The 21876-nt window shown below is 38.9% G+C and overlaps 1 protein-coding gene across 2 annotated transcripts in view; it reads left to right on the forward strand.

The window, feature by feature from the left end:
• Window positions 1-4765: 4765 nt before the first annotated feature.
• gbe1b (glucan (1,4-alpha-), branching enzyme 1b) overlaps window positions 4766-21876 on the forward strand; it is a 104281-nt gene continuing 87170 nt past the window's right edge. For both annotated transcript variants that reach the window (XM_085370916.1, XM_085370917.1), the window contains exons 1-2: window positions 4766-4962; window positions 17791-17960. In XM_085370916.1, coding sequence (XP_085227042.1) covers window positions 4781-4962; window positions 17791-17960 — 352 coding nt within the window. In that variant the 5' untranslated portion in view covers window positions 4766-4780. The remainder of the gene's footprint in view (window positions 4963-17790; window positions 17961-21876) is intronic.

The raw sequence follows: 21876 nt of genomic DNA on the forward strand, positions 1-21876 counted from the left end.
CAAAAAAGGACTGAAGACCTCTGAATAGGTTTTTCTGTTTCTGTGAGATGCACTTAAAATAATTTACATATTTTTTCCTCGAGTCAGTGGTTTCTTCGCCTGGATGTTCTCCTTATACATTTTGTTTGTTTATAAAACGTTTCAGCTTCTCTACTTTTTTCTATTGTTTCTCAAAGCCATGCTTTTAGAAATAAAGTCTTAGCATTCTGTGTCATCCCTGCTCAATTCTCTATCTTCTAACAGCTATAATTTTTGCCCTGGATGTGTCTTATATTGGTTGAACACCCTGCAAAGTAATTCTCTCAGCTTGGAGGCACTATAATGCTTTGATGAATAATTATAGGTTTTGAAAGACTAATTGTGTTTTTTCATTGCAAATGATATCAGTGTAGCATGCTTGCGTAGTCACGTCAATTTAGTTGAATGAGAAGGTTGTTTGTGTCAGCTTCTATTAAGTCACACAGAGCTGGCATTTCAGTTGTGTTCTGAATCTCTGATGTGATGTCTTTCTGGTTCAATATGATTCTGCAGAGGAACATATAGCTCAGGAAGAAATGCTCAAAACCCAAGAATATTTAGGGTTTTGTCTTCAGATGTCAATTGAATTCTTCATAATGAATAAATTAAAACTACCCAGAGTTGTTACAAGTGTCTTGGGAAAGTTAAATAATATTTTCTTGGGGTGAAATTTGGGCCAGAAGAGAGGCAGGATGGAAGGTAGGGTTTTCTCAGAAATCTGCAGTGCTATTTGTGATGCATAAACTCATCAGATGAGCTCATCAACTCATCAGATTAATTTTGACTGATCAAAGGGGAATAGAGGATCCATAAAGCTCCCTTTAACCAAGCATCCTCAGGTTGTAGACAGAGTAAAAACATGCTTATAAGGCCTTAACTTTAATAGCAAGAATGGGATGTTTTGTGTTTCTGATTTCTTACATTTGTTTGTATATTGGTCACAGCTACATGTTTAAGATCATCAAACACATTTTAATATTAGACCAGATAAAGATTTTTTGTATTAAGTTAAAAAAAAAAAAAAGCTCACCAAACCTACTTGTAGTAGTAAGTAATTGTTAAATCAGGAATTATTGTGATTAACCACATTTTTGGAAAGTTAAGTTCAATTTCACAAACAAAGAAATCATGTAACTAGAACCTGCCTGACAAAGTAAAGCGGGCTAAAAGATCTCAAAAAGTAACACTTCACTATCTAAAAAACTCAAGAATACCTAAGAAAAAAAGTAAATGGCATCTATTTGTTTGGAAAGAGTTATAAAGCCATTTCTAAGTCTTTGGGACATGCTGAGTCCTTATCCACAAAAGGAGAAAACATGGAACAGTGGTGAACCTGCCATGGCGTGGCCAGGCTACCAAAATTACTCCAAGAGAGCACTGAAGATAGTCCAGGAGGTCACAAAAGGCCCAGAACAGCATTTAAAGAAGGCCTCACTTGCCTCGTTTAAGGTACTTGATTCAACAATAAGAAAGAGGCTGGACAAAAATGGCATCCTCAGAAAAGTGTCAAAGTAAAAACCACTGATGACCAAAAAAACATAAAGGTTTGTCTCACATTTGCAAAAATCATCCTGATGAGTCCCAAGATGAAGAGGGCTGAGGCTGCTTTCTTGCTTTAGGACCCAGAAAACTTGCCATAATTATTTGAACCATGAATTCTGCTTTCTACTAGGAAAGCTGAAGGAGAATATTTGGCCATTAGTTTGTGCCCTGGAGCTCAAGCACATTTTGGTTATGCAGCAGGGACAATTATCTGAATCACACCTGAATGGCTAAAAAACCAAAACCAAAATGAAGATTTTGGAGCAGTGTAGTAGTCTGGACTTAAAGGGGTCGCTGTACCTGAGTAGGCAGAGCAAGTCATTTACTAATCAGAAGGGTGACGGTTAGGTCCCATGGTACTCCAGTCTGCGTGCCAAAGTATCCTTGGGCAAGATACTGAACCCCAATCTGCTCTCTGATGAATGTTAGAAAACACTTAGAAAAACAGTGCTTGTATGAATGAGTGAATGAGGCATGTAGTAAAGCAGTGAGTGCTCAAGTACTGTAGAAAAGCACCATATTAGACCATTTACCATTTACCAGTCCTATTGGCATGGCATGGCCTTGTTCAGATACCCTCCAATATGGCTGAAGTAAAACAGTTTTGCAAAGCAGAGTGGAGCAAAATTCTTTCACAGCAATGTGAAAGATTCATTGCCAATCAAAAGCTTGATTGCAGTTCTTGTTGCCAAGCGTAGCACAACCAGTTATTAGCCAATTGCTTTGTCACGAAGAGTGAGGTAGGTTTGGATACCTTTTCCCCCTTTATAAATGAAATCCTCGTTCAAAAACAGTATTTTGTATTACTATGGTTATCTGTGTCTAATATTAAAAGTTATTTAATAATCTTAAACATTTAAGTGTGACAAATATGCAAAAAATAAAAAAAATCAGGAACTTTTCACAGTACCATGGAATACAATCTGCTGTTGCAAGTTAGATCCAAATTTGTGCTTATGCCCATTTAGATCAGTTAGTATTTCTATCTTAGTGCTATTTTCTGTTGTTTTTGTTAGATCTCCATTAATCTTGATGTTATCGAACAAAATATTCCAATCTCAGATGGCTTACATTAGTTTCTTGTCATGGTCAAAAAAACATAGACAAACAATGTTGTGAACTTTGCAGAATAAATGATTATGTTTGTGAAATCTGCAGGCAAAACAAATGTCATTTTTGGTATTGTGGGAAATGAAAAAATAATAACCCATTACAGCTAAAAACAATGTTTGACTTAAGACAACAAACTATTTTTGTAATATGAAGTATTATGATGTTGTGCACATATACTGGTTGCAACTACTTGCTCCAGGTTGCCAAGTTAAGATCTGTCAGCTAAATGATATTTTTTTTGTCTGTTTTTTTTATCACTGAGTCAAGTGTCTTTCCATAGATACCTATAAACATGTGTTATTTAGCTATGAATCAAAGAGACAACATTTATTGGCATAACCTTCTGGGGTGGACGGCAACACACTTGTTCCATCTATTACCAACAGATGGCTCTTTAGAATGACACTCGCTTTATGACCTTTAGCTGGGACAGTTTTATTTTGTGACAAGGACAACGCTTTCAAGACCTGTGCCATTTCTTCAGTCGGCGTGCATATTTATCAGCCTTTTCCAACAGGGATTTAATCTAAATTATTGCAAGGTTATCCTTCTTGAGTTCAACTTAGTTCTGCCACTTCAGTGAAGTAGCTTGGGCTAAAACTTATTGAGGCCACAATTAGATCAAAACAGTGTGAGCTCTGCATTTTAGAAAGATAGCTTCAAAACAGAAGTGCAGGTGAAGTAGATACTGAATCTGTAGAAAAGCATACATTCACTGCATTACAATGGAGTTCAGCAACACCTAACATTCTCCTCAACCACCACCTCACATACACTAATGCTTATGTGCTTTTACCATGGGATCTCTTTAAATGAAATGCAGAAGCGCATACTGAAGATTGGCAGGTCACTTATATATATATGCAAAGCTGCACTTTTACTATGAAGTTATGTACAGAAAAAAGTTTTCACACAGCAATGCATTTTCATCTGCGTTTTTATAAGCACAGCTCACTGCACAGCATTTTAATTTACAAAGCATCCAAAAATTGAGGGAAATCCTGTTTAATTGTGAAATAATACTGCATTTCACTGATACATGTCACTAAGAAATTATTTTCATAATGAAAGAAAAAAACATATCACAAAAAACTAAAAATGGCCTAAAACTCCAGTAGTGGCCCCGAGAGAGCTGTTCATTGCACCCCACATTAAAGACTTGGACATAACAAAGAACAAGTGGATTTTATTGTCAGACATTACCAGTAGACGGACTTAAAATATCCTTTGTGAACTGCAAGATTAAGTCAAGGGAGTGTTCAAATCAAAAGAGTTTGTTTCTTTCGAGACATAAAAAGGCAGTGAGCATAATTGGGATACATCTGTGAAATTTATGTTTTCCTGTTTTAAGTGAAAGACTCACTAAGTGTCCAAAATGAGACAGGACTGTACACTGTGGGAAATTAATGTGGCTAGCAAATTAAACAAACACACAGACAAAAACAATTTATTTTTCATGAAAAATTGCAGCCTGGTGGCTGCTCTACAAAAACATATTTATCATATTAGCCAGTAATTCTCGAGACAGACTTGGACGATAATGAGAGTGAAGGAAAATGTGACATTTGCCTGCAACAGCTTGTAGACAGGAGTTACTGGGAGCTGACTGCTAAACCTGTTTCAAATACACAGTTGTTGGCCAATTCCTGTTAGTTATAGATGCCAGTGGCAGCCTCTGGAAAGATCATTTATGACAATAAATGTCCACATTTAGTGAGGATAAAAGTACAGCCAGTGGGCTACATGTCAGGATACTATCAGCCAAGTAACAGTAATTCTAGGCTAACAGTGAATCCATCAATTGACTACCACATGTTTCAACATCTGTGTTAAATCCGATTTCTGTGCAGATGAAATTTCTTTTGAGCCACAAACTCAGGCAAACCCACAGCCTACAAAGCTGCTCATGTGTATACAACATCCTCATTTTCTTCTGACGCGCCAGATGCTTCCTGTGCTGTTACCTTAAAGTTACACTACAGCACTGCACAGTTTAGCTGTCTCCTCTCTGACCTGCTGGAACACAGCACGTTGTGATGGGACGGGCTTGGCATGCGGCACCCTGATTCGCTGTTGTCTCCGGATACTAAAGCCTCGCGCACAGTGCATGCCTGCTCTCTGTTCTTTAGCTGTCAGTCCGTCCGGTCGGCTAGCAGCAGTCGGTGCTCGATTGGCTTGGTCTGGAGAAACCATGGCAGACCTGGGAGATAATGTTACAATTCCTGAGTTCAGCTGCCTTCTCCAAATGGATCCCTACCTCAAACCGTACGAAAAGGACTTCAGGAGGAGGTAAAGCACGGCTCAAACGGCGGTTTTGTAAACAGCTTGTCGCCAAAACCAGTCCCCAGGCAAGCGAGCAAGACCCACGCTCGCAGTGGCATTCGTGTCTTGAATTAAAAACATACACACACTAGAAAAAAACCGTTGTTTACAACACAACCTCGTCTTCAGGTTTGACACTTCAAGCGAATAGAGGTCGTATAGAGCTACGTTTCCCACCCGTGCGCAGTAGCTTTACACCCCCGCCCCCCTTTTCTCCTCCCAGTCAGCCGAATAAAACGCGTTCATAGGAGATAAGAGGTGTTCGGCTTATGCAAAAATAATGAACCGCTACCAGAAACTCTTCGTTTTACATGACAAGTTGCTGATAAAGGGCAAGTCGTCTCCTAACTTCCTGTGCGTGATACTTCGAGAGCAGGCACGTATTTCTCAGTCAGCTGACATCCACGTTGCTTCCTGAGGTGATGCTGTCAGATGCGTGCTTGTTGTTTAGTGGGTCCAGCATCTTCAGGGCATCTTTTTCTTTCTGTTGGCCTTGCTCTTCATAACAGTGGGTTTTTTTTTCTTTCTCCGTCTTAGTATCCCGCCTTTAGTAGCTCTGCAACGTAGGAGGCTTGTGGCTAGAAAAGATGCTGCTGCAGCTAGTGGTTTGTTTATCAAGGTTAAAGGTTCTACAATACGAGTTACCCTTCATGCAAAGTGGACTAGGTTATGCTATGTTGCATGATGTTCTTCTCCAGCTTAGACTTGAACTCCGGACATATATAAGTATGAATGCACGACTTCAGAACTCGCCTTTGTGTGTGTGTGTGTGTGGTATTTGTAAATGTATAAAGTGTGAGTGGGTTAATGAATTCAGTAGCAGTTTAGATCATGTTACTTGAAATGCACAAAGAAGAAGACTCCTAGAGTTTTATGACCAGGCCACACTGAGTCATATGCTTATGATTTAACAAAAAAAAAAAAAAAAATCAGTGGAAAGTTTTGACAAATCCTAAAACAGATTAATTTGTTCAACTTTAATTAGCTCAAGTTTAAAGTTCAGCTAATTAATGTCATTTTTCTTTTCTAATTAGAGACTGCTAGTTTTGTTTATTCTGTCACTTTTATCACCCAAGGGAAAGGGAACACAGTGAAAATTACAGGGATTTATAGAACGACTGTTTGCTTATTGTGACAATTAAAACAAACCTCAGTTAAAAAGAATAGAAGCTTGCATTTCTGGAGCACTTTACACGAGATGGTAAAAGATAAGATAAGATAAGATAGAACTTTATTAATCCCTCGGGTGGGTTCCTCTGGGAAATTCGATTTCCAAAAAAGCACAGCACCGACAGAAGTTACAGAGTTATACACACACACATATATATAAATACAGAGACAATATAAATAAAATATACGAAGGGGATAAATAGAATAAATAGGAATAAAAATAAAAATACAAGTGAGTTGCACATTTCAAGTATTGAGTCTATTGCACCGTTGACTATTTACAAAAGTATTGCACAAAAGGTATTGCACAGTGAGGTGAAGAGGCACTACAGCTTAGTTGTTCCCTCCTTTGTCCTCCTGTTTCCCCTCCCTCTCCCCTCCAGAGAGGAGTTAAACAGTCTGATGGCGTGTGGGGGAAAGGGGGAAACAAAACCTTGTCCTTCATTGGTACATGCACTGACCTCATGTACATGAACCTCCAACAGTAAATAGACACTGTAAGTCAATAAATTGTGCAATCTTTCTGCTTGCTACTTAAATGTCCTTCTTATTTTTCAAGTGTTTTTAACCTGATAATCCGACTAGATTTCAAAGAAGGGATGGATTTTGTTAAAACAAAGCCCTGCAGAATGAGAGAATATTACACAATGATGATCATAGCATGAACTGTTTTATAGGTGTGACGGCATCAGGCTCATTTCAGTCATTTAAAAACGGTGGGTGGGGGGGAGTCATGCTTATGTTCTTTTTTTAACTTGCTGCCAAATGGTGATGATGATCTACAGCTCAGATTGCTATCATTTCTGCTCACCGCAGGGTCAGAGCCTGAAACTAAGCTTTAAAACTCTGCTTAGGGGCTATATAGTTTTATCAATTTTCATTACCATGTCAAATCTGGTTTCTAATGTGGCAGGTAAGGGACCGCCTGCTTTGTATTTCAAGCATGTAAGCAGGGCTCTAGCCTTGCAGAGAGATGAGCGTGTCAGCTCCATCTCAGACACAGCTTGGGATTTTTAGGCTTCACCGAGCCCTAGACGTGTCTCAAACACCTGTCCCGCTGATGAAAGTTGCACAGAAATAATTTTACATATAGGATCGCTGCTGTGTGAAGGTTAATTCTTGATAAGCCCCTGGTGTTCTAAGGCCCAGAGTCCAAACACCGTATCATGAACGCAGGCACAGAAATCAGGAGCTTTCTCAGGCTGTGGTGTCACGCTGTGTCCCAGTACTAAGAATTTAGCTGGCTTATCAGAAAGAGACCTATGACCACAGAGGCTGATGCTTTAGATTTCACTGTGATGTCATTGCTCAAGGCTGCTCAGGCTGTGGTTTGTTGAACTGTGGTTCAAGACAGATACTGTGCACAGTTGAAATGACTCCAGTAGATTTTGCAGGTCTGCCATTCTAATTAGTTATTCTGTGGTTGCAGGCAGCTCTCATTTTATCAGGATGCTAGTTTCAGATTGATTGTGAAAACAGCCGTTGATATTGCACGCAGGTTACAGCCCCAGTGAGCAGTGCCGTGTTGATATCGTTCATTATTTACTCTTCCTGTTGCGCAAGTCTGTAGGAAGTGCTGCTAGGATTTTGCAGCTCTGGGCCCTATGCATCTCTTAAATTGGATCAAATGAAAGTAGGGAGTATTGGGAATGCTCCTTAGTACTGCACAGATTTGCGTATGTCATCAGAACTCTTCTCAAAGTAAAAGGAATAATTCTCAGTTTTCTGCTTGTGATGGTGATGTAATATATTTACAGAAAAGCTAATTATTGACTTTGAAGGGATGACTATGAATGCAGATGCTCTGACTGGGGGAAATGTAAAGGAGGAGTTAAAGCTGGAAAAGGGGATAACATGCACACTTGGTTGGTTAATAAGAATTATTAGAAGAAAGGCTAGAGAAGATTTGGAACACTGCCTGTTGTTTTAAATTAAATTGATGTTTTATGTACCTTCTTTGAAAGTGGCTTCGGAAGCATTTATTGTCTTTGCCTGAGGGTCGACAAAGATGTGAGTTAAACAGAGGAATTTTGCTTTCATCAATCAACTTCTGAGCAAATGTTCAGGTCTCTCTTTAGCCCCATTAATGCTTCACTAGAAGAACGTTAATGACATTAGTTGAAAGTCACCTTGCTCCTGGCCTGTATGGAAGCCCCTTTTTTATGTGAGCAAAGATAAAAAGCAGAAAAGCTTATTCTTGTCTTTCTCCAGGCTATTGCAGACTTTCTTGACACTTCTGTGCTTCAGCTGTCACCATCAGTCATACACAACACAACAGACCTTAACACTCACTCTAAATTTAGATGTCCAATTGTATAACAGTGAGTGTGTGAAAAGGGTGCAGAGTTCAGCTCATCTGTGGAGAGAATTTCAAGACGTGCTTTGTAATCAGACGGAAAATATTAAACTGGGACTTTGATTTGGTTAAGATATCAAAATAACACCACTTTTATAGTCCCCGAATCCATGGCTTAAAGGAACACGACACATGAGATGCCACAAAGTTGCTGCAGAGAATTTTTAATCAGACAAAAAATATTTACTTGCAAAAATCAAACGCAAATAAAGAAGATGGAAGCACCAGCTCGGGGGGGGGGGGATAAAAGGGAAGACCTTGAACCAGCAATGCATTGGACTGTTAGGGTTAGACTTTACCCCTAAATTAATAACAAAAAGCAAAACTAATGAAATCTAGACTGAAAGCAAGACTGTCCATAATTCCCATCTGAACTAATAATTAATAAACAAAATTAATAAAAGGCAGCTTAAGCAAAATCCATTGCTAGCGCAGGAGAGGTGTCTTCCCACTTCTTAAATGTGCCAGTTAATTGAGGCGTGTGGAACTTCTTCAGCCTTAAGTGTTGAATTACAGGGTTGCATTAACCATTATTCAACACCACTAAGACTCTTGTCTTTTCTTCTGTCTTCAGCATTAGAGGACTGTAAAAATAACATCCAACGCATTATTACCAACCTACTTTTCAGTGGTGTATCACCTCATCAGTGCGATCTTGCAACAGGACTGCACCAGAATGCCAGTGAAAATAATGGCACAGCACACATGGGTGTGCAACTCAGGAGGGCTTTAATGCTCTCAAACAGAGGAATGAGTGAGTGGAGCAGCAACAGAAGTTCTTAAAGAAACTTCAGTTAGAGCTACCATCCTCCAAAAAGGACTAAATCTTACTCTTGGAGGAGGCCACTAGAAACATCTTGATTGCCTTTTGTGTTTATTTTTCTAAGATGTACCACTGTTGCTTGACTCAACCAGCCGTCAGCCCTCAGCCACCCAGCGTGCTTATTCTACAACATTAGGTACATAACAGTATCATTTTAGGTACGCTTTGCATTCATGCCAAAAATGTGTTGCTCATTCTTTGAAATGTGGCAGGTGTTTGGAACACATGAAAGGGCATGACTGTATACTGCATGAAAGCATTTTGTTTCACAAATGTAGATATACCTCACTTTGGGAGTCACTTGCGCATGGAATAGACTTTCAGGATGTCTGGCCTGGTCACAAAAGCTGCAAAGCCAATTCAACACTGTCTGCATGTTCTTCCATTTTAAGGACGAGGGTAACAGTTTAACTTTTGTGACACAACTGGCCACCTATACAGAAACAGCCACACCCACTCAGAGTTATCAGCCAGGAGACGAGATGAATGCTGTGACATTCATGCAGGAGGAGTGTGTCCGGCATGAATGTCATGTTGCAGATATGAGTTTGGGTTGTCACATCAGAAAATAAAGAACTGAACTGATACATGATTAGTCCTTCTTAGAATTAGAATTCAACTTTATTGTCATTGCACATGCACAGGTACAGGGCAACAAAATGCAGTTTGCATCCATCCAGAAGTGCTTTAGTGATATAGATATATTACAATATATATTAGCAATAGTATAGATATGTAAGTATATTACAGAAATGGGTCTATTATGGTATGTTATAATGTACACGGTATGAAGTATGTTGTGAATATTCTATAACTATAAGTATGTACAGGCTGTAGTGAGTACAAGCTATGTACAGGATATGAACAGGATATAAATATGAAAAACTACAGAATATGAAATAAATAACTACAGAATCTGAAATATACAGCTATACAGAAATGGGAACTATGCAAGTTGTAAACGGTTGTAGGATTAAAAATTATTGAATGTACAGAATGATTATTTACACAGAGCTATACAGTAGTGCAGTTAAGATAAGTGAGGGTGTAGATAGTTTCTACAGAGGCTATATAAAGTGCTAGTGGTTGTGAGTGGTGGTTCAGTCCATGTTATTATTGTGTGTTTGAGGGTACAGTTGTCCATTGTGGGTGTGTGTATGTTCAGTCCGTGTGTTAACGTGGGTCAGATGTCAGGAGGCAGAGTTCAGGAGTCTGACAGCTGTGGGGAAGAAGCTGTTCCGGTACCTGGTGGTCTTAGTCCGGAGGCTCCTGTAGCGCCTCCAAGAGGGCAGGAGGGTGAAGAGTCCATGTGATGGGTGACTGGGGTCTTTGATGATTTTCCCAGCCCTTTTCAGACACCGCTTCCTGTAGATGTCTTTTATGGCAGGAAGTGGTGCTCCGGCGATGCGCTGGGCAGTTTTCACGACCCTCTGCAACGCCTTCCGGTCCGAGGCAGAGCAGTTCCTGTACCAGACTGTTATACAGTTGGTCAGGATGCTCTCGATGGTGCAACGATAGAAGTTCACCAGGATGTCTGAGGACAGGTGGTTCTTCCTCAGAGTCCTCAAGAAGAAGAGGCGCTGGTGAGCCTTCTTGACCAGCTTGGCGCAGTTGGTCATCCAGGTGAGATCCTCGGAGATGTGGACTCCCAGGAACTTGAAGCTGCTCACACGCTCCACAGCCGTCCCCTTAATGTGGATGGGTGGATGTGGGTCAGCATTCCTCCTGTAGTCCACGATGAGCTCCTTGGTCTTCTCGGTGTTAAGCAGCAGGTTGTTTCTGTCGCACCACTCAGCCAGACTATCCACCTCCTCCCTGTAGGCGGCCTCATGCATGCATCTTCACCAACCCTCTTTAAAGGATTGACCCGTATTTTAGTTACAGTAGCTATTATCTCTTTTGAGAGGGTAAAACTTACCTCAGGGAAACAAACACACAACAAAAATCTAAAAATAATAATAATGATAATAATAAATTAAACATGGTTAATGATTCACTGTCTGATCTAAAGACACCTGTATTCACTGGGATTTGATCGGATGTGTACTACAAGTTTCAAGCAGTCCACCTCCTCACTACTAAAGTCCAGAAATGCAGGAAAACTACATGGTTGCAGCAAAGGAAATGTCAACACCCGATTACGACACAGCAAAAGTGCAGCAGAGGACAACATCAAGGCAGCTTTACTATTTTTGACAAGAGTTTGAATCAGACACAGTCTTCTCTCGGTAATGATATGCTTTTAACTTATTCACGTGACATTGTCTGCTTCAACACAGCTAATCCGATGTGGTGATAATCTAAATCCGTTCACAGCATAGGGCCTGCTGTAACACCCATGCAGACTGGAAAAGAATTGGGCAAGAAAACTGACACTTTATCTGCTGTTTCAAATTGTCTGGCTTTGGCGCTTTTTTTTTTTTTTTTTGTCAGTCCAACCTTTCATCATCATCTGTGCTGTAGACACATTTTTCTTTCCCAACTTGCGCACCTGGTGAAGTTCAGAACAGCAACGACGTGATTAAGAATACTTTGTGGTTCTTTGTAGCAGTTTGAGAGGCCGCACACGCATACTGGATTCAAGCCAAGCAACTCCTGAACCACTTCCTTCGTGCCAGAAATGCGAAGATGACTGTCTTCAGTAATCTGAACATGACCTGAGCTACAGTATAATGTTCCATTCATTCATTCTTGCATGGACACAGACAGCAGTGTCCAGCAGTGATGCCATATTTACAAAAATAATCAGATGCTTTTTTTGCAACCTCGTCCTCGGGCACAGCAAGGTCATACGAGGAGGCAATGGAAGAATCACGATTCTGCTCTGTCATGAGATGTAGTGACAAATGCACATCGCCGAGGCCTTCACTTTGGCCATCAGGCTCTTTAACAGATGATTCAGAGAACTATTTCCATCTACTCCATCATGATTGGGGAGACAGAGAGAAGAGAGGAGAACAAATAATTTATCCTTAGTTTCAGAATTTTTCTACACGCACAATCAGGCTCAGCCATGAAACTACATGAACACATGATTCCAATTATAATCCAATTATTGTAGTTAGTAGATTCATTAAGGACATTCCATAAGGTCAATTTGATATATATAATGAAGACTAGGTAAAGTCTGCTGGTTATCATTATTATGTTTCTGGTCAACACCAGAAAGAAAATTCTGCATTGTTATGCTTTTATAATTAGAGCTTTGAGGCAAGATAAAGGTTTGTGCAATGTCTAATCAAGTGAAGGTGACCCTCACATGTACTTTGAGTTAACTGCTCATTAGCACAACAAAACACAAAAATAGATGGTTGTGTGGTCGACATTAGACCTTGTAACATTAACAAATTAGCATTGTCACTGTGAGCACTGTGAAACTGTGTTGATTTCTGTCAGATAAAGTAAAACGTACTGATTGTGCTCACCGTAGTGCGTTTTCCAAGGCAAGAAAAACCCTACTACCAAAGCATGTTGTTTTAAGCTGTCTTGTTTAAATGCTTTATTAATTTCTTACTTACTTTAACTGCTAAGATATTTCTTTGAACTTGGTTCATTTTCTTAATTTCAAAATTAACTGTCATTGTACAGTTGCACTGAAAAAATGGCGTTTGACACTAGAATCAAAAGAAAGGTGCCATGGTAAAGTATAAGTGTGTTAAGATGAACAACAGCTCCTTGAAAAAGGTTTTCAACCAAGCCCAAGTTTTGTAACTTAATATAAATGTGACAAAATCTCCAAAGAGACCCTCCTGCCCAGCTCCCAAGAGAGAAATTCTAGTTGGCATCCATTCCTGCTGCTGGGCATGGGAAGAGCTTGACTATTCAACTTTTCTTTATGGTCTTTTTGTCTTCGGATTATCCAATCTCGACGTCATGCTGCTCTGCTTTTTTGCCCACTCCACTTCAGTCTCCTGCAGAGTTTGTTTCTTTTGTGGCCCAGAGGAGGGAAGATCTTCTCCCACTGGAGATGATCGATTCTCCACTGCTTCTCTGTGTGCTTCAGAGTTGAAGTCAAGTTTTTCCAGCTGTTTCTGAGCCCCATTTCTCGTATTCAGGAGAGTGTCTCCAGCTGGTCTGCTTTCTTGGACGATATTTGAGCCTCAGATTTCTCAATGGTGAGCTCTTTTCTGGCTTACCTTCTCAAGCACCTGCTAAACCCTAACTCTGATTTTCAATAGAGCTGTTGCCAGCTCATTAGCTTCCTTTTGTGCCTTCTGGACTTTGGTCTTGCTTTCAGCAGAGCTTTATCCAAAGGTCTACGTTTTCCCTCTTGTCCTCATGGTCTCAGCATGTAACTTTGAGAAAAAGAGCAAATATTTTTACTTTATTTTTACTGTTTGAAATCACAGCCTTGCATAAAGGAAGTGGTACCTCAGTGTATTTGAGGGACACATAAAATTAATGCCATACAGTAGTTTTACTAATTTATGACTTCATAAGCACAAAGTTCTGTCCATGTGTAGCGAGACCTTATTTAATTAATGATACTATTAAGTGTTTATTGGCGTCGGTTGCTGTACTTTGGTACTTGGGGTAATTACCAATAAAGTGTAAAACACCCATGTGCACAATAATGTTAAAAAAAAAGCCTGAAAAGGAAAATGCAGATTTTTAGTATTGAATAGAAACTACCAAAACATAAACCAAGAGGACTTGACACCACATGGGATTTAAGTAAAAGCTTGGCTGTTTATTTTGACAAGCTTTTGTAGCCTAGAAGACCCTGGAGGGCTGTGATCACCATCCAAGTCAACTGATTGTCAGCAACATTATGTCAGTACCACCTCCCAAGACAGTGAGAGTGAGAACATAACTCTAAAACATTACATTTGATTTACAGAAATGTATTAAACATAAGGTTCTGACTGATCTTTTCTTTGTGTCCGGAGTCATTATTAGGTATGGATGATTGATGAAGTTATGGATTAATACCTAGAACTCACTTTGGTTGTGACCAGTTAGTACTCTAAAGTTGCAGGCAATTTAATAAAGCCAATGAAGACTACTACAAGACTACTAGGTACAGATGCCTGCTGTTAATTAAACCATGTATATCCCACAGATATGCATATATCATATATTCTAAATTAATCCATATTTGCTCATCTTGTACAAAAATAACATCATTCTTATGGTGTCCTTATGCAGTTGTACATAGCAACAACATAGTTACTTTCTAAACAAACATTGATGAATGAATATTCTGTCTTTGCAGTTTAAACCAAACTTATAGCCTTTAAGGAATATTTGGCCAACTTGATATTTTAAGTGAAAATGTGTTTTCTGTCTAAAACTGTCAGTTATCTGACACGGGGATGAGAATTTTGTTGTATGAAGTGGTGTTGCAGTAAGTGTGATCTCTCAATTGTGCCACAGGATATTTTTCTTTTCCAATATCTTTGTAGATAGAGAAGTTATCTAAACCAAAAGATAAGAGATCCAGGACAGAAATCTGTTCTTCACATCTATAATCTCCCACTGCTCTATTACCACTGAATGGGAGACGGGACAAAACACTTTTGTAATTTCAAGCAACAGGGATTAGTAGTGTCTCTAGTGGTTTGCTACCTCAAAATGAGCAGCAGTGTATCTCTCGGAAACTGAAATATTGCTTTGCACTATAGAGAAGCCTGTTATAAAATTCAGCCATGTACCAGAGGTCTGTCTCATCTCTCTTAGTCCATAATCAATATTTTGGTATTGATAATGGACCCCAGCATTATGTAAAAGGAGTGGATTAGTAAACAGTGTTCTTTCATATCATACTTTAAGCTTCACTAAATATTATATAGAATTTGTTAGTTTGGGCATATTAACAGTGTACAGCTTCTTTCCACTGTGGTCAAAGGGCTAAGAACGGCATTATTTGGGTTCATGGCTCTTAATATGCAAAGAGATCAAGTACTAATAAGATATATCACATTGCATAATGATTATATTTTTTAACCTCCTAAGACCCGAACTCTTCCTTGGCATGCATTTTTAATTTCTCTGTGATATTTGGGCATATTGGGACCTGATGAATGTAAAAACGAAGAACTACCCGATTTTTTTTTTTTTTTAACCTAATTTTTGTTTCTAAGAAAAATGAGAGCCACATATGAGATATTCATTTAAAATTTCGATAGAACAGTTGCAGTATAATGTCCTCGTAAGTGGATATCAGGCCCTTGTAGAGCAAGATTGAGTATTTTGGTCTAAATAACCCAAAATGTGATGTCCACATATGTGGACGCCAGGTCCTAGGAGGTTAAACATCTGACTACAATTGAAAATATAAAATACACACATATTTTCATTGTCTGACAAATAATCTAGTTTTCAGGGAATGTAAGAAGGAAGAGAGAAGTTGTGGGGAGACCGCTAGTTTTGCAGTCATGATTCTGATCTGCTAGCTTCAGGACTTCATGGCTAACAGTGAAGAAAAGTGGGTGGAGATGGTAGAATGTTTCGCAGACAAATTTTGACTATGGATACCATGTGCAGTCCAGTACTGTAGTAATCTGTAGAATTTGCAACTAATGTAAAACATTTGGATATTTATGGAAATATAAAGCCAGTGTGAGGATTGAGGTGAGGAGAGTTAACAACTTAATCCAAACTCAATTTTTAGATAAATGCACAGGGCGGAAAGGAGAGATATACTGCATGTGTTTGATTTATATTTGATAAGAGTAACATTTGTTTTTGCTGTACCTTTAACCCATCCAACCAAACTCACTATCTTTTATCTGAAGTAGAACCAATGTAAAAGATGACTGCATTCATACACTACTGGATTTTGGCTCTTGAGTCCCTCTGCTCCAACCTCCTTGAACCCATTAGTAATGATAACAGACATGACTTTCATGCCTTCTAATACTGTGGCACTGAAGCACTGCCACAGTGTGAATCCATCCTTTGTCCATTTTCTCAGTATATTCTTGAAACTGTGACAAAATGGCAAAGGAAGCATGTGGCAGCGTTCGTTGGACTTAAAAGGTTTACATTTGGCAACCACTGTCTGTACCCACTATGCTCAACACAGGGAGCAGCTGCTGAGAAATGGCGCTGTTACTTCAGCCCATCATCACTAGCCCCAGGGCATTCATAGGCCAGTCTGAGCTTGGCTTCAGGGCTATAGGGGAGGGAGTGCACTTAACTCTGCTGGTTGCAAGAGGCTTTCTTTACCGGGAGGGGATCTGATATGGACACCGGCTTGGCTGCTGGAACTTAAGTGAGATAAATTGCAAAGTAGTTAGTCTGTCCTTTGCAGTTGAAGGTAACGGACAGGTTTATCTCTCAGGATATGTCTGTAGTCACACATTCTTGATGCTATGAGGCAGGTTTGCATCCTGAGGGTAGACCTTGGAACCTTGTGAGCACAGAAATATTATGAGCCGCTGAATGTGCTTGTTTTTTGGGTCCCTCCCCCAAATATATCTTCTATGGACGACTTTCATATGCATATCGATACATGCATGAAGTGCATAAGAGAATGTTTTAACAGTTATGATGTATGATCTAGCGTAGAGCAACACAAATGAATGGTGAAACCTTCTGACTGTGATTGTTTTTAGAAGAATTTTTGAACATCGACAGAGTACAGCAGAGGGACTTCATTTTCTCATACCTGAATCAGAATCAGAACACTTTATCAATCCCTAAGGAAATTATGTATGATTTTGATTTTATAATTTGGTGCTTAGCGATGATTTTTTTTGTGTGTGTTTACATGCCCTTGCTCTTGTGTTGCTCTACTTACAAGTAAATAATTGAATCAATGTAATTTCAAATGATCTTTTACTTTATATAACTTGGAAAATGTTTATAAAATAATATATGATATTCTGTTTGTTTTGTTTTTATTTATATGTAAATTATGACACTAGAATGAAATAGAAAGCCTTTGTATGGTACCTTTCAAAATACAATTAGCAGAAATTAGGAGAGCTACTCATGGTTAGTGCACAGTTACACAGCTAGCTAAAAAATAATTAGATAAATATATACACGAATACACAGTTAAATAAAAAATAATAACTGCACAGTGATGAATTTCGCAAGAATGATTTTATTGCATATTTTAAAAGTTACACAACGGTAATTCTTCCACTTACAGAGATTAAACATTAATAAAAATGAAAAATCTTTTAAAAGAAAACCCAAATGAGATAAATGGGTAAGTTTTTAAAGAATTAACCTCAGATTTATTATAAATCCACAGCTGATTCGATCCAGAGAAAGTTAGTGTGGAGAAAAAAAGGGAACATGCCCGCTGAAGTAGAAGCAGAGGAGACAGCTTGATGCAATGGGAGGAAAAATCAGTTGCAAGTTATTCTGTGCAGAATTCCTGAAATCTATTCAGCATAATATACTGTATAATATCAGATATAATCATCAAATGGTACATTAACTGGAGGACTTTCATTCATGCATGTTTTTATGTGTTCTCTGTGCTTTGAAGGTATGAGTTGCTACAGAAGCAACTTTTCCTGCTGGAAGAGGCTGAGGGAGGCTTTGACCAGTTCACACGCAGTTATAATACCTTCGGTGTGCAGCGAAGGCCTGACAACAGCCTGTATTTTAAAGAATGGGCTCCAGCTGCAGAAGCCCTCTTCCTTACAGGCGACTTCAGTAAGTAGCTTGAGAAGAACCGTCTGTTCTGTCTGTGACACCAGGGTGCTGTGCATGTGATATCCGAGTTTGTTTCCTTTAAGCTTAGTGAACTTTCTTGCTGTGTATAATTCTTGACACAATGTGGATGTGGACACCCTTAAGGTGGAAAGTTGTCACTGTCACTTTAATGCTATTTCTTTTTCAGTGCTTCATGTGTGCTGGGGAATCTGCTTTACTCCCAGCAGAAATCCTCATTATCCTTAAAATAAAAAACATAGGTGAAGCTGGTAAATTTCTACAGTAGCAATCATTTTCTAAATAACATTAAAATACAGAAAATGCAAATTAATTTGAAGCTGCATAAACAGTTTGACACCCCCTCCCCCCAAAAGAGAAGAGATTTCAGTGCAGAGCGAAAGGTTGCATGTCTCCATAGTGCATTAAATAAAAAATTTGACATTTTTGCGCTCCTGAACACAAAAGGGCAAGAAATTAAGAAAACACAGTGTGCCGTGTTTCAACAGTATCATCACTTTTGAACAGCCGACATGGGAGTTGGAAATGTGGAAGATATTGATTACACAGGATAAACTTGCATACTGAAGGGTAGCTTTTGAATGTTGGGAGTGTTTGTTAATATTTTAGCAGCTAGTTATTTCATCATCGCTTGCAAAGTTGTTGAGAGTGCAACCTCTGTGTTTGCACTGAAATCTCTATTCCCTCTGGTCCCAACTTTGGAAGTAATTTAATGGACTTTCGGATTTTATTTTTAGTTAATGGATGTAGTGGGAAAATAGAGCAACATTGATTCGTTGTATCATCCTTAAGATGATTGACTGAGACAAGCTCTCGTCTCTCAAGTGTTTTTCACAACCATTATTTTTATTATTAGTAATATTATTATTATTGGTCCCTGTCTCTCCCCCAATCAATCCTTTGATTTTTCTGAAAATCGACAGTGCCCCTTATAATCCCGTGTGCCTTATGTATGAATTCTGGTTGTGTTTACTGACCTTGAAACGATTTTATGTGGTACACGGCGCTCGAAAATCTGTCAAATGTTTTAGTACGACTTTGCTAAGCTACGAAGCCGCACCGCTTGATGGATTGTCGGAGCATTACGGCTATCGTAGGCAGGAGCCTCGCAGAGTGATACGTACTGTGCTTCAACATAATATTACCTTATTGTGTGTGTGTATTAGGGCTGCCACGATTTGTCGACTAGACGACTGATTTAATAGTCGACGCGTCGTTTGAAGCTTTGTAAGATCCCAAAAGACGCAGGAATAAGTAGCAGGATTTAAGAGTGTAATAACGGACTGAAACAGAAGATGGCAGCACTGCATGTACAAGGATGCCAGCTGCCGTTAAACCCCGAAGAAGAAGAAGAAGAAGAAGAAGAAGAAGAAGCAGCTGTGTCCCAGAATTCATAGCGCGGCCCAGCTTAGTTTCCAACAATGGCGGCAGCTAGTTAGTTTTAATATTACTCTTATTATTCTTTCTGGGTCACAAAATAAACGTTTAACATATTTTCAGGCGAGAATGTAGCTGTGTAAACCTCAAATATCGGCTCAGTTTATCAGGACACCACATATTTTCAAAAGCGCTCCGACGTTTTCGGAGACGTCTGTTACCCACTAGCTCGATAGCTAGCCGGGGGCTAGGTCACTAGCGCGGTGAGAACACCGGACTCCCGGCAAATTGTTTTCAAACCCACCGCCGTCTTTCTATGGAACGCCAGGACTGCCATAATGAATTAATTAAATACACCATTAAATAATTAATTAAATGTGGCAATAATTAATTAAAATTGGAATTAATTAATTAAATAAATAGTTATGACACATGTAATTAATTAATTATTGACACATTTAATTAATTATTTATGTATTTCACATTTTAATTAATTATTGACACATGTAATTAATTAATTATTGACACATTTAATTAATTATTTATGTATTTCACATTTTAATTAATTATTGACACATTTAATTAATTAATTATTGACACATTTAATTAATTATTTATGTATTTCACATTTTAATTAATTATTGACACATTTCATTAATTATTGACACATTTAATTAATTATTTAATGATATATTTATTTATTTCATTTTGGCAGTCCTGACGCCTGGCTCTCATCATGAAATAATTTTATCTGTCAGCCTCACCCATCAAACTCAGGGGGCGGGGTTAACGCTGATCGAGTCAAAACCATTGCTTTGGCCTGGTGGCCATTGTTTCTAGCACACAACAACCGGCATGTGGAAGCTAACAGAACTGAGCTTTGAAAAACCCTGTTTGTGTGTTACCAAATACCGTTTTAATATTTTTTTAGCCGAGAATGTAGTGGTTTAATCTTCATGTGTCTGGTCGGTTTGTCAAGATACAGCCTCTTTGCAAAAGTGTTTCGATGATTTCGGAGATGTCTGCCCAGTCTCACGGCAAAGCGTGGGATAGACCCGCTCGCCTCGCAAGCAATCCCACCGACAAAGCGCAGGCCCCGGTACACAGCTGTAGTAACCCCCGCTGACTTCTTTTACTGAGGTTATATTTATCGATGTTTTATTTCCTGATGTTCTTATGTGTCCTACGTGTTTCAGTCGCCAATTCTGAATTATAACTAACATTAAAAACATGTTTAAGGAGGAGAGAGAGCAAATAAATCTGTTTAACATCTGATCTTTGGGTTTTTGTTCAGTAATCAGCATGACCTGTGTATAAACACATAAAAGAGATAACGTTGGTGTTTCCGTCATGTAGTAACTGCTGGCTTTAACTGTACAAAGGTTGTTCGACACTATGAAACACATACAGACTTCATGATGTTCGGCTAATATTTTTATTGTGAATATTAATCATGCTGACCTCGCTCTGTATACCACGCAGCGAGGTCAGCATATCCACGATATCCTCAGCTCCATGAGTTAACACAAAGTTTCCCAGCTGACTATCTAACTGCCAACTATTCCAGAGACGTGAAAATATACAGCATAAAGAAAAGTGTAAGAGACTCAGCAGCAGATTAGAATAACAGTTATACATTTAATAAATCACCAAATGAATCCAAGAAACGAGCAAACCTGTTCCGACAATTTGAATTTGTATTCCCTCAGCTGCAGACTCGCTGCTGTTTAAATGTTTGAAAAGGAAGATTAGATATAAAAAACGTCAAACATAGACTCAGTCTGCCTTCACATTTGATATGAGGCCAGCACGTATAGTGGCCTCAGCAGGCTATTACTGAAATACACGTGCTATATCATAAACTATGATATAAACAGGGAGGTCCTATTAACATGTTTAGTTTTAAAGGACACCTTCCTGCCTTTAGTCTCATTCATGAGCAGTATTAGTTTTCTTCTAACATCCAGAAGTCTGCACAATGTGTTTCATAGTTTGTAACAAGCCTTTGACAGGTAAACATAACATGACCGAAAAAGCAAAAAAAAAAAAAGAGAGAGAGAGAGAGTGTTGACATAAGAAGAGAAAATTCTCTCAATTATGGAGACAGACAAATGGTTCATTTATGTTTGATGTGTGTTTATTCCTCCCTAAATATCGTAGGTGAAGTTTGCCATGCACGTCAGATTTTCCTGCGCATTTTTATACCTCTGCCAACAGAGAGAGAAAAAAAATCACATTCTAACAGACAGCTGGTGCTTAGAATACAGTTGAATAACTATTAAAAAACAGATGATATTTAGATGATAGTTCAGTCTAACACATGTGCCAGTGAACCATTAAACGTCTGTGAAACTATGCAGTTATGAAACGTAACTTTAACCTCAGCCAAACCGATTTGCTCAGTTGTAAATAAAACAGCGAAGTAAACGTGACCCGACAGACAGAACCTGAGTGAATGAAGTCCAGCGTTTAACCACTGAGAGCTAAAACTCAGCTGAGGTTTCAAAGCTGTGTGCCGGTG

This window comes from Diplotaxodon limnothrissa, linkage group LG14 (genome assembly GCF_057381915.1).
Source record: "Diplotaxodon limnothrissa isolate DT_005_m linkage group LG14, D_limnothrissa_male_GT1.1, whole genome shotgun sequence".
In the NCBI taxonomy this organism is placed as follows: Eukaryota; Metazoa; Chordata; class Actinopteri; order Cichliformes; family Cichlidae; genus Diplotaxodon; species Diplotaxodon limnothrissa.